This window comes from Coturnix japonica, chromosome 24 (genome assembly GCF_054131305.1).
Source record: "Coturnix japonica strain WE chromosome 24, WE-NBRP24, whole genome shotgun sequence".
NCBI lineage: Eukaryota > Metazoa > Chordata > Aves > Galliformes > Phasianidae > Coturnix > Coturnix japonica.
Window position 1 is genome coordinate 1,508,997 of NC_140686.1, and position 12,978 is coordinate 1,521,974.

The window sequence follows — 12,978 nt, forward strand, 5'->3', positions numbered from 1 at the left end:
GTTGGCCACAGATCCATAATGTTACCCGTAAGTGAGGCTCCAGCCCCATAAGTGGGTTCTCAGACCCATAAGTGTGGCCACAGCCTTATAACTATAGACTTGGAGATGTCCCCAGCCCCATAAGTGGGTCTCCAGCCCCATAACTGTGAACACAGCCCCATAAGTGTGGCCCCAACCCCATAACTATAGATTTGGAGAGGTCTCCATACCCATAAGTGAAGCTCCAGACCCATAAGTGGGTCCCTAGACCCATAAGTGTGAACACAGACCCGTAAGTGTGACCACAAACCCCATTTATATGGGGCCTCATTCACCCCAATGAAAACTGGAAGGCCGGCAAGCAACAAGGTGAGTGTGACCCATAAGTGGGACCCCATAGGGGTCAACGGGGACCCCAGCCCCATAAGAGGGAACACAGACCCATAAGTATGACCCCAAACCCCATAAGTATGATTCTAGCCCCATAAGTGACACAGCAAACCCCATAAGTGCCTCCACAGCCCCATAAGTGTGGCCCATAAGAGGGGCTCGAAACCCATAAGTGTGACCCCATAGGGGCCAGTTGGGACCCTAGCCCCATAAGTGTCACCCAAAGCCCCCTAACCGAGACCCTATGAAACTTTGAGATGTCCCCAGCCTCATAAATGTGACCCATATGTGTGGCTCCAGCCCCATAACTTCATCCCCAGCCCCATAAGTGTGACCCCATAAAGGCCAGTGGGGACCCCAGGCCCATAAGTGGGAATACAGACCCGTAAGTGTGACCCCATAGGGGCCAAGGGGAACCCAACACCAGAAGTGGGAACACAGACCCATAAGTATGACCCGAAAAACCATAACTATAGACTTGGAGATGGCCCCAGCCCCATAAGTGGGTGTCCAGACCCATAAGTGGGACCCAAAACCCCATAACTGAGTTCCTAAGTGTGAATCCAGCTCCATAAGTGGGACTCCAGCCCCATAAGTCAGGCTCCAGACCCATAAGTGAGGCTCCAGACCCATTAGTGTGACCCCACAGAGGCCAATGGGGACCCCAGCCCCATAACTGCATCCCCAGCCCCATAACTGTAACCCCAACCCCATAACTGAGATCCTAAAGACTTGGAGATGTCCCCAGCCTCATAAGTGTGACCCCATAGGGGCCAATGGGGACCCCAGCCCCATAACTGGGAACACAGACCCAGAAGTGTGACCCATAAGTGCCTCCCCAGCCCCATAAGTGCGTCCCCAACCCCATCAGTGTGACCTCATAGAAGCCAATGGGGACTCCAACTCCATAAGTCCATCCCTAGCCGCATAAGTGTGACCCAAAACCCCATAACTGAATCTTCAGCCTGATAACTGTGTCCCCAGCCCCATAACTACAGACTTAGAGATGTTCCCAGCCCCATAAGTGTGACCCATAAGTGCATCCCCAAGCCCATAAGTGGGTCCCCAGCCCCATAAGTGTTACCCATAACTGAGTCCCCAGCCCCATAAGTGGGAACACAGCCCCATAAGTGCCTCCCCAGCCCCATAAGTGTGACCCCAGCCCCAAAAGTGTGACCCATAAGTGCCTCCCCAGCCCCATAAGCGCATCCCCAGCCCCACAAGTGAGTCCCCAAACTTCATAACTGCATCTCCAGCCCCATAAGTGTGACTCCAATGGGAACACTATGGGGGTCCCTGGTTGACATACCTGTACCCATCACCGTAAGTGTGACCCATAAGTGGTTCCCCAGCCCCATAGGTTCATCTCCAGGCCCATAAGTGCACTCCCAGCCCCATACCTGCATCCCCAATCCCATAACTGCATCCCCAGCCCCATAAGTGGGAACACAGACCCATATCTGAGTCCCCAGCCCCATAACTGCATCCCCAGCCCCATAAGTGTTTCTTCAGCATCCTCAAGGGGAAGAGAGCTGGATCTGCTGACAGTGCTGCAGCCTCTGCAACTCTTGGCACAGACCCTGCAGCAGCTCCAAGGTTTTGCTACACGTTCTGCACTTACTCCACACTCTGGACAGATCCCGCTGTCACTCCACCCCTCATAATGAGCTCTGCAGTCACTCCTGCTACAGGTCCTGTATCTGTTCCATGTATTGCTATAAGAAAATGAAACAAATGCCTCCCAAGGGAGGTGCACTGTGCCAGGAGGTTCAGCCCTGTGGTCACTCCAACCCCTCCAATGAGCCCAGTGGCTGCTCCAACTTCGTCACATGTCCTGTGGTGGTTCCAGCTCTGGCAATGAACTCTGGGGTCGCTTCAACTCCAGCAACAGCCTGAAAGTCAGTACAGCTCCTACAGTGAACCCTATGGTTGTTAAAACCCCTTCAACTAGTCCTGGACTTGCAAACAGATAAACATAGGGATTAGTTCATATATGATTGCAACTGCATATGTTGTATATGTGTGAAAATACACTAAATATATTATATATGTATAAATACATTTGTCATAATTATTATCCTTTTCTTTTTCTCTTTATCTCAACCCATAAAATTTAAACCACAGCACTGCCCCAAGTCTCTTACTGATCTCCTTGGGACTATTCAGTTTATCCGGTCACGCACTGAAGAGCACCAGAAGATCTCGAGGTATTCTCATGGAGCAGCTCCTGAGGTATATTCCTTACACCAGCTTTGGAAGAGGCCTCCAGTTCTCTGGACCTGCTCTAAAGGGGCCCTCTTGTTATGGCAGTGCCAGCAAGGAGATCAGCTCTGACACAGCCGTTCATATTGCCGGCTACTGACTGCAGCCCTCGATTTCTGCTATAGAGGCAACAGGACAGTCGTGAGACCCACAAGACCTTCAGGACTGCACAAATGAGAGGACTCGAGAGCACTGTGGTGGTGTAAAGAGATCAGAAATGAAAAGAGCACGTTGAGCTGCTGTCTGTGGCTGTACCTCCCCAAATCCAGACAAAGTATAACGAAAGAAAACCTAAGAAAATGTCTTTTATGAAAAAATTTTAGGTATCTTCTTACATATTCAGGGAATCTGGATACATGTTTACATGAGCTCTTGGAGTGAAAAAATGGAAATTAGGTAGGAAAGAAGTGTAATACATTTTTATTTATGAGTTCAATTTTTTTTATTTTTTTTTTTACGTTGCTGTATCTCATGTAATCAAACAACCAAAGATACATAGAACATAAAGAACCATCACTGGGAATCCTATGAGGAAGTTGTGCATTTTATGGAAGCTGGAATAGTTTGTACTGCAACACCTTCCTGAGAGCGTGCTTGATCTCCCTGTTCCTCATGCTGTAGATAACAGGGTTCAGTGTTGGAGGAACCACTGAGTACAGAAGTGCCACCGCCAGATCCAGGAGTGGGGAGGAAATGGTCGGGGGCTTCAGGTAGGCAAAAAAGCCAGTGCTGACAAATAGGGAGACCACGGCCAGGTGAGGGAGGCACGTGGAGAAGGCTTTGTGCCGTCCCTGCTCACAGGGCATCCTCAGCACAGACAGGAAGATCTGCACATAAGACACCACTATGAAAATAAAGCAGCCAAAGGCTAAAATGGAACCAAAAAAGAGAAACACAATTTCCCTGAGATAGGAAGCTGAGCAGGAGAGCTTGAGGATCTGGGGGATTTCACAGAAAAACTGGTTGACAACATTGCCTTGGCAGAGAGGCAGTGAAAACGTACTGGCAGTGTGCAGCAGGGAATAGAGAACCCCAGCGCCCCAGGCAGCTGCTGCCATGGTGGCACAAGCTCTGCTGTCCATCAAGGTCCCGTAGTGCAGGGGCTTGCAGATGGCAACGTAGCGGTCATAGGACATGATGGTGAGAAGGGAATACTCTGCTGAGAGGAAGAATAGAATGAACAACACCTGCGCAGCACATCCTGCGTAGGAGATGGCCCTGGTGTCCCAGAGGGTGTTGGCCATGGCTTTGGGGAGAGTGGTGGAGATGCAGCCCAGGTCGAGGAGGGCCAGGTTGAGGAGGAAGAAGTACATGGGGGTGTGCAGGCGGCGGTCGCAGGCTACGGCTGTGCTGATGAGGCCGTTGCCCAGGATGGCAGCCAGGTAGATGCCCAGCAAGAGCCAGAAGTGCAGGAGCTGCAGCTGCCGCGTGTCTGCCAACGGCAGCAGGAGGAACTCGCTGATGGAGCTGCTGTTGGACATCTGCTGTTGTTGGGCTTGGAGTCCTGTTCAGAGTGCAGAAGGTAATGACAAGTCCAGACCACTCTCTGAGGCATTCCTCTTGTTATACTATGAAATGTTTTTATTCTCCTACAACAGTGTACATTTGGCACCATTACATGCATTTAATTTCATGTATTTCAGCATTTCTTAAGCAGAAGCAGCATATGGAGCTCTAACCTTCCTCTTCTTTTCTTATCCCTTCTCCCTGGATATTTTCATCTGTTTCATGTCTCATATATTTACACCAAGTGCTCTTAGAGCCCCCTACCCCAGCTTCTGTGGCATTCAGTTTCAGTTAGAAAATGCTGCCTGTTTGTAGGATAAGTGAATTATTCATGCCTACAGAAAATGATGATAATTCCATCCTTCGAGAAAGGGGAGACTGAAAGCGCATCATGTGTGACTGTTCACAAAACAAGCAATTGATCGACAAAAAATTCTCAGAACTCTTATTGCCCCTTTTAGATTTCTGACTCCAAAACTCTTTGCCTCAGAACAGGAAATGGAAACCCCCTGCCTTGGCTATCCTCAAGCAAAGCACCCTCACTAACATACTGTTGTGCAGTGGAGCTGTGTTCCCCTGCCCCAGGCAGCAGCTGTGGCAGCACAAGCCCTGCCGGGGGGCTCCTTCCCCCCACCCGTCTCCCCGCAGTGCCCTGGGCAGCTCCCCGGGCAGGCTGAGTGCTGAGCCTGGCAGGCGGCAGAGTCCCATACCCGGCACACAGCCCCTGGGGCACAGCAGGGACCCTGCTCTGCAGGACAGCCCTGGGCACCCGCCTGCAGCCCCGGCTGCACAGCCTGCAGCCGTGCTGGGACATGCAGCCCTCAGGGCTGTGCTCTGACACTGCAGTACAGATGCCCTCAGCTGGAGCAGAAGACTTTTTCTACAGTAAAGAAACATGCAGTGCCTACCTCCAGATCTGCTATGGGATATCCCAAATTAAGTTAACCCTCTATGAAAAGCAGCTCATGGTCTGCAGTGAGACTTACCTTGTCATGGTCTCTCCTGCAGATAGCACGCAGCCCTCTCACATCACACACATCCTGGAAGTTCTCTCCAGTTTCTCTCCTCTGCTTCTGTCAGCTGCAGGCTGTGCTGTGCACAAGAGCTGCTCCTGGGCACAGCTGTCTCTCTGCATCTCTGCCCACTTTTATGAGCTCCCTGTGTCCCAGGAGCCCAGCCCAGATCAGCCACAGATTATGTCATTTTTATCCTTCCCACTCATCTCCCCTGACACGTCCCTGGGTCCTCATGGCCAACAGCTCCTGAAAGACAACTGCATAATGACTGTGCGATGAAATTCTCTCAATTAACCACCACATGTCCAGTGGTCAGTAACTGATTGGAGACATATGGGAAATGCTACCAGAGTTCTTTTGATGAAGCACAAAGGGCACCCAGACAAGGGAGGTGAGGTTTGGACTTTCCCTGTGCAGGACAGTGATCCAGCTGAGGCAGTGCAGGAGTCTCATCCCTTGACAGAAATCCTGGAGCTGAAATGGGATTCAGCTCCCCACAGAACCTCTGTACCTGGGATTCCTCTGGTTGAGTTCAGAAGTGCACAAGGAGTTGCCTGCATGTGAGCTCCTGCTCTGAGTCCTCGGTCCTTCAGCAGGGACGCAGCTACTTACACACAGACACTGGGTGATGCCCAAGTGTCTAGGCTGCTCCTGATGTGTGCCATTGCTTGTAATCCGTGTGGGAAGTCCCTGAGATAGACACCTCTTACCTGGGCATCAGCTGAGGGCCAGAGAGGGGATAGCACCGGCTGTCTGGTGAATTCACATGCAGCTGCAAAAGCAGCACAGGGCCTTCAGGAAAGCCATGCCTATGGTGTGTCCGTGCTGCTACGTCACCTCCAAGACCCACGATTGGTCTAATGTCTGTGTGCCACCTTCTGCACACTGATACCATAGATGAGCTATCCAGTCCAGCTATGTCCAGTGATGATTTTCAATTAGGATATTTACTTCTGCGGTTTTGCACTAATGCAAACTCCAACGCACAATAAGCTAGAAATCTTGGTAGAGCTGCAGGCCTCAGCTCCTGTAAGGACCATGGGAACACAGTTTAATGGCTTCTACAATGTGGGAATTAAATGTTGTTTCTGCATTTAGAATAAGATAAAAATATTTTATTTCAATGTCTCATTATATATTTGAAGCAATTTGTAGTTATTAGGTAGAAGTCACAGTTACAAAGACTGCAGCTCCTGTCTGCCCAGCTGTCTGAAATAGAACTACTGGTTTTTGATGATGGACAAATAAGACCTGAGTAATAAAGAATCCAAAGAGGAGAAGTTAAAATAATTAACAATAATTAACAATATGCCTGTATAAACTAGCAACAATGTATGTTTTAGTGTTTTGTTGTACGCGTTATAAAAATACCTAAGGATGTGCCTGAAGAGATATCGGGAAGGACTGGAATCACCCCCCCCCCCCCCCCCCCCCCCAGGCTCTTTGTTTAACAAAGGCCTCTAGGACAGAATGGAAGAAGCTTTGAAGGGAATCAACATATCAATACGATAAGAGTACCGAGACATCTTGGAAACAGAAATAGCAGGATGGCGACTGAAAAGATAGCAAGTGAACTAACAAATTTCAGAATGTAATGCAAACCTCGGGTAAAATTGTAACCTGAAATACCCAACCAAAGGGGAGAGGGGAGGGGAAAACATATGGGAGAAAAGGTATAAAAACTGTAACATCATGTCCATAGGTGCGCTTCTGCCATCAGGGCGCCCGCCATTGCAATCACGAATAAAAACTGCTTTTATCAGAGATACCGTCCTGACCAAAAATTATTGAGGATATTTCCAACAACAACTTCACTGTAGCGCAAGGGGGATACAGAGTCTTTAGGATGGATGGGAGAGGAGTCAAGGAAGGGCGACTGCCCTCTGTGAGAGTGCACTGAGCTCTGCCTGGGGATGGAAGAGCAGCCAAGTCAGAGCTAATGGAAATGGCAAACAGAGGAGACCATCAGTGTCTGTTCCTGGCTTCTTGATCATAGAGAGCAATTGGAAGGTGCCCTCTGCAGAAAGATGGGTTTAACATGTTGTCAGGCCATTGTCCTCTTTGGGAGCCTTTTTCACTCCAGTATCTGCTGCAGGGACAGCACAGCAGGGCATGTGCCATCCAGAAGATCCCCAGAGAGCACAGATGGGAGATTCTTGACCAAGCTGTGGAGGAACCAAAGTGGAGAGATTCTCTGCTGGATCTCATGCTCTCCAGCATGGAAGGTCTGGTGGGAATTTTAAAGGTCAAAGGGGCATCAGGCCAAGTGCAAGATGCTAATGTATCTCTTTTTATTTATTTATTTATTTATTTTGAGGGTGTAAGCTTAGAAGATGTTCATAAATGTCAATAAAATTGAGACAAAGGATTGAAGACAAAGATCAAAATCAATGAGAACGTGTTAACCCTTCTCAACATGAGAAATTCTCATGAGTCTTCTTCCATTTTAAGTTGTAAATATGAATCTTTGAGGTGATTTGATGTCCTTTTTTTTTTCTTTTTTTTTTTCTTTTTCTTTTTCTGAAACTACGATGTTTTCCAGAACTGTTTTTGCTGGGCACAAATGCCTTCAGGTTCAGAGACACAGACAGCGGTGCCAGTGCCAATGACCTGTGACTATAGCCCGGCGCCTGCCGCTGATTTTCCCTGCTGCCTATTTGATGTCCCTCATCCTCCAGGTGTCTCCAGCTCTCCTCAATAAGTGGCCATGGTTAAGGGCATGTTTTCAGCAGGCCATTTAGACACACACTCCTGTCACAGCCTGCCAGATTTCCCCATCCCTTGTCTTTGTTCAGTCAGATACCTCCCATATATCTGTCTGATTTCTGACTTTTTGTGGGATGACACAAATTTGCTCCATCTCGCCAAAGTCTGATGGACTGTGTTGTCAACTCCTTCACCGTGATTCTATCAATCCCTTCCTGCCTTTTCTTTTTCTCTTTCTTTATCTTTTCCTATGCCGTTTTCTTCTCCATTTCCTTTTCCTTCTCCTTTTCATTTTCCATATCCTTTTTATTGTTTTCCTTTTACTATTTCACTTTTTTTTTCTTTTTCACTTTCTCTTTATTTTCATGCTTTAAAAAATCATTAATTCTGAAAGATGTTCATTAGTGTCAGTAAAAGTGAAAAAAAGATTTGAAGACATAGATAGAAATCAGTAAGAATGTGTTAACTCATCTCAGTGTGTGAAATACTCACGAGTCCTGTTCAGTTTTAAGTTGATACCTCCCAGCTCCCTGGGAGCTCCAGTAATCCCAGAGAGATTACTGGAATTTGCTCCATTCCTCAAAAGTCTGTTGTCAACTCCTTCACCGTGATTCTATCAATCCCTTCCTGCCTTTTCATTTTCTCTTTCTTTTTCTTTTGCTATGTCGTTTTCTTCTCCTTTTCCTTTTAATTTTCCTTTTCCTTTCATCCTTTATCTTTCTTTTTTTTTTTTTTCTTTTTCTCTTTCTCTTTCCCTCTTTTTAATTTTTCATGCTCAGTGTGTTAAATACTCACAAGTCCTGTTCAATTTTACATTGATACCTCCCAACTCCCTGGCTGATCTATCCCAGGGAGATTACTGGAATTTTCTCCATTCCTCAAAAATCTGTTGTCAAGTCCTTCACTGTGATTCTATCTATCCCATCCTATCTGTGTCTAACTCATTTCTTGTGCAAATATTCCCTAAGAAAGATAAACCTCAATAGAAGCAGTTTGGACATGGTAAGCAGTTGATCACTGTGTTTTACTGTTCATTCAATTGCATCACCTTTCCTTCTGTTTGTTGTCCATAAATTAAGAGAATTCTTTCTTTTTCTGTGTGCAGCTGGTTCTCTGTGGAAAGCCAGTGGGAGTTGGTACAAAAGAGGTTTAACACTGAGCGGGTGATGGCAGAGGAGAAGAGTGATGTGAGGAAAAGTGATGCAAGTCCCATGGGGCCAATGTGAGTAGAAGTGGGGTGGGGAGGTTGAGGAGGAACTTTGTCCACACAGCAACAGAATAGAACTCATTGGGAACATCCTGGATTGGCATCAGTTGCAAAGAGCTTCTTTGACTTCTTGTATAAAACAAACTATAAATAAATAGACAATAAAAACATTTTGGATTCTTGCTCTTTGGAGCTGTCTCCTTTATGTTGAATATTTCCTGATAACCTGAAGAAGAGAACAGGAAGGCACAAGGCACAAGAGGCTCTTTCGGTTAGAATGGGCCCCAGGGCGCATTTGCTGCTAAGTCCATCAACCTCCAGTGCAGAGAGAAGTTTGCACAAAGAACTCAGCAAGACAAAGTCAGAAGTAACAGTGAAGTTTCTTGGAGTATTAATGGGCCCACTCAGGGCCATTAGCAAGCAAGCTTCCCAAGGGACTAGTTAGAGCAGATAATTGGAAGCCATGACTCCAGTCAGGCAAAGGCACTGGCATGGTGGCTCTGATGCTAAGAAAATCCTCCTTTGTCTTAAAAAGCAAACAGGACAAGACCTGATTCCCAGACCCTTGGCATGGAGATCCTGTCTCTCATGTTGGCTCAGGGCACTTCCTGTGGCAGTGAGTTGGAAATCTATGTGATGTTAAGTGAAAGACATGGGAAGGGAAGATCCCAGGCTCTGCATGTGTTGCAGAAATGCTGTCAAGTTCATAACCCACATGTGCCCTGTGTCTCATCACAGGATGTGGGATGTGAGAAGGGCCTCGTCTGAACAAGCAGTCAATCCCAATGTAACTCTGAACTTCAGATCTCTCAGTTCCAGTGCCCTCCTGTGCACACTCCCCCATAGTTTGATGCACTTGATCTTCTGCGGTGCCCAGAAGTGCACCCAGTGCTCCAGGTGAGGCTGCAGCAGTGCAGAGCAGACAGGGACAACCCTTTCCCTCACCCAGATGGCAATAACTTACTTGATGCACTTTATGGGAGCATTGGCCTTCCAGTCAGCTGTCATGACTCTTAACTTACTTAGATGCAATTGAAATGAGAGCCCAGAGCATACTAAGGTGTCATCATTGAAAGAACGTAGGTGTTCCATAGCTTTGAAATGCCTTGGACTCCAGAGTATGCCAGAGATGGAGCAGAACAGAAGATTTGCCTCTTCTGTAGTGAGCTCATCCATTTAGTAAGCAGAATAACACTACATGCTACATGGGGACAGTTGCTCTACTCTGCTTTGCTCTGCTTTGCTCTGCTTGCAGGGGAATGGAGCGGGGGGTTGCTCTCATGTCAGTGCAGATAAACTCACTTTCTCTTTAACCCTTTTTCCTCTGTGAACTATTCCACTATTTGAACCCTCAGATACACTTCCACATTCCCTCAACAACACTTCCATATGCCATTAACATTTATGCTTTCTTATACCATAAGAACAGTTTGTCAAACAATACAGTTCTTCAGTTCCCATAAACACCGTTAATACCATATATCTTTCCATTAACAGTTAGTATTCTTCAGTGATAAACACCTTGCCACAGAACCAGCACTGACTGGCCCTCCTCCCTCTCACGCTTCCTCACAGGCAGAACATAGTATTACGTAAATGGTTTGACACTCATTAAATAGGATGATAAAAAAGGCTTTTGAAATTACGTTAAGAATAATATGAAGACTAGTGAGACTGTGAGTCCCTACTAAGTGAGGGAGGTGTTCTGGTAATGGGGGTTGTTGAGAAGGTGGAGATACTGAAGGCCTACTTTGCTTCTGTCTTCAGTGTAAAAGCTCTCCTTCAGGAATCCCAGACCCTGGAGCTTAGTGAGAGGGTATGGGGAATGGAGGACTTGCCTTTAGTCAAGGTAGAGTTGGCCCGTGAGCGCCTAGGCCACAACAATACTCATAAATCCATGTGTGCTGAGGGAGCTGGCAGAGATGACTGCAGAACCACTCTCTATCATCTTTGAGAGGTCTTGGAGAATGGGGGAGGTGCCTGAAGACTGGAGGATAGCCAGTGTCAATCCTGTCTTCAAAAATGTGTATGAAGGAAGATCTGGGTAACTACAGGCCAGAGAGCCTCACCTCTGTCCCTGGAAAGGCGACGGAACAGCTTGTGCTGAATGCCATCTTCAGACAGTTGGAAGAAAAGGACGTTATCAGGAGTTGTCAGCATGGGTTTACCAAGTGGAGGTCATGTGTGACTAACCTGGTAGCCTTCTATAACACTGTTGCTGGCTGGGTGGATGGGGAAAGAGTGGTAGATGTTGTCTACCTGGATTTCAGCAAGGCTTTTGATACTGTCTCCCACAATATCCTTATCACAAAGATAAGGAAATGTGGGAAAGATGAGTGAACAGTGAGGTGGGTTGAGGACTGTCTGACTGACAGAGCACAGAGGGTGGTCGTTGTCAAAGCAGAGTCCATTTGGAGACCTGTAAGGAGCGGTGTTCCCCAGGTGTTGGTGCTGAGCCTGGTCTTGTTCAGCTTCTTCATAAGTGACCTTGACAAGGGGATAGTGGCCACCCTCAGCAAGTTTGCTGATGATTGGCTGACACGCCTGAAGGCTGTGCTGCCATTCAGCGAGACCTGGACAGGCTGGATAGATGTGCAGCAAGAAACCAGACGAGGTTCAATGAAAGCAAGTGTAGAGTGTTGCACTTAGGAAGGAATAATTGCACACACCAGGACAGTTTGGGGAATGAGCTGCTGGAGAGGAGCTCTGTAGAGAGGGACCTGGGTGTCGTGATGTCAGTGTGTGGAAATATGAGTGAGGGAACTGAACAGAAACTGGAGCATAGGAAGTTCTGCACTAATTTGTGCAAGAATTTCTTTATGGTGAGGGTGATGGAGCACTGGAACAGGCTACCCGAGGGGGTTGTGTTGTATCCTTCACTGGAGATATTCAAGACCCGCCTGGACGCCCACCTGTGTGCCTACCTGGTGTTCCCCAGGGGTCTGTGCTGGGGCCTGTCCTCTTCAATATTTTTATTGATGACCTGGATAAGGGCACTGAGTGCATCCTATGTAGGTTTGCTGATTTCACCAAATTGGCTGCAAGTGTGGACCTGTCTGTCATTAGCAAGGACCTACTGAAGGATCTGGTCAGATCCTGAACTTTGGGACCTGGCATTGTCTGCCAAGGGTGGGGGTGGATTCACTGACCTGTAGGTGTTCCAGGAATCACTGGACGTTTTGTTGAGGGCCATGGTTTATTGGGGGCTATTGGTGATAGGTGAACAGCTGGACTGGATGATCTTTTAGGTCATTTCCAACCTTGGTGTTTCTATGATTCTATGGTGTTCTGTCCCTGTCTGTGTGCTCCTTTTTGCTTTAGCAAACACTCTCTGAGAGGCTTCACCACATGTCAGGAATTTGTCACTGATCACCTGAAATCTGTTGTTAAATTCAACAGATTTCAAAGCACAGTCATGATGCTGTTGACTTTCAGGAACTGTTGGCCATGATGATGCAGGGAAATCTCAGGGGAGATGAGTGGGAAGGATAAAAATGACATCCTCTACTGCTCAGCTGGGTTGGGCTCCTAAAACACAGGGAGCTCATAAAAGTGGGCAGAGATGTAGAGAGACAGCTGTGCCCAGGAGCAGCTCTTGTGCACAGCACAGCCTGCAGGTGACAGAAAGAGAGGAGAGAAATTGGAGTGAGCTTACAAGATATGTATTGTGAGAGCGGGCTGTGAGCTCTATGAAGGAGCATTGCTCACAGACCATAACACGGTAAGTCTCATGCAGTAGGCAATGCAGCTGCTTTTAATAGAGGGTTAACAAAATATGGGACATTCCATAGCAGATTGGCTGCAGGTAATGCATGTTTCTTTACTGTGGAAAAAGCCTTCTGGTCCAGCTGAGGGCTTCTGTGCTGCAGCATAAGAGCTACGGGGTGTGTGTGTGTGGGGAGCTGCATGTCC

At 47.5% G+C, this 12,978-nt stretch overlaps 1 protein-coding gene across 1 annotated transcript; it reads right to left on the reverse strand.

Moving 5' to 3' along the window:
* Positions 1-3,176: 3,176 nt before the first annotated feature.
* On the reverse strand, positions 3,177-3,767 carry LOC146756951 (olfactory receptor 14J1-like). Its single transcript, XM_085523281.1, has one exon. The coding sequence runs from the start codon at positions 3,765-3,767 to the stop codon at positions 3,177-3,179; it is 591 nt and encodes a 196-aa protein (XP_085379407.1).
* Between the last annotated feature and the right edge of the window lie 9,211 nt (positions 3,768-12,978).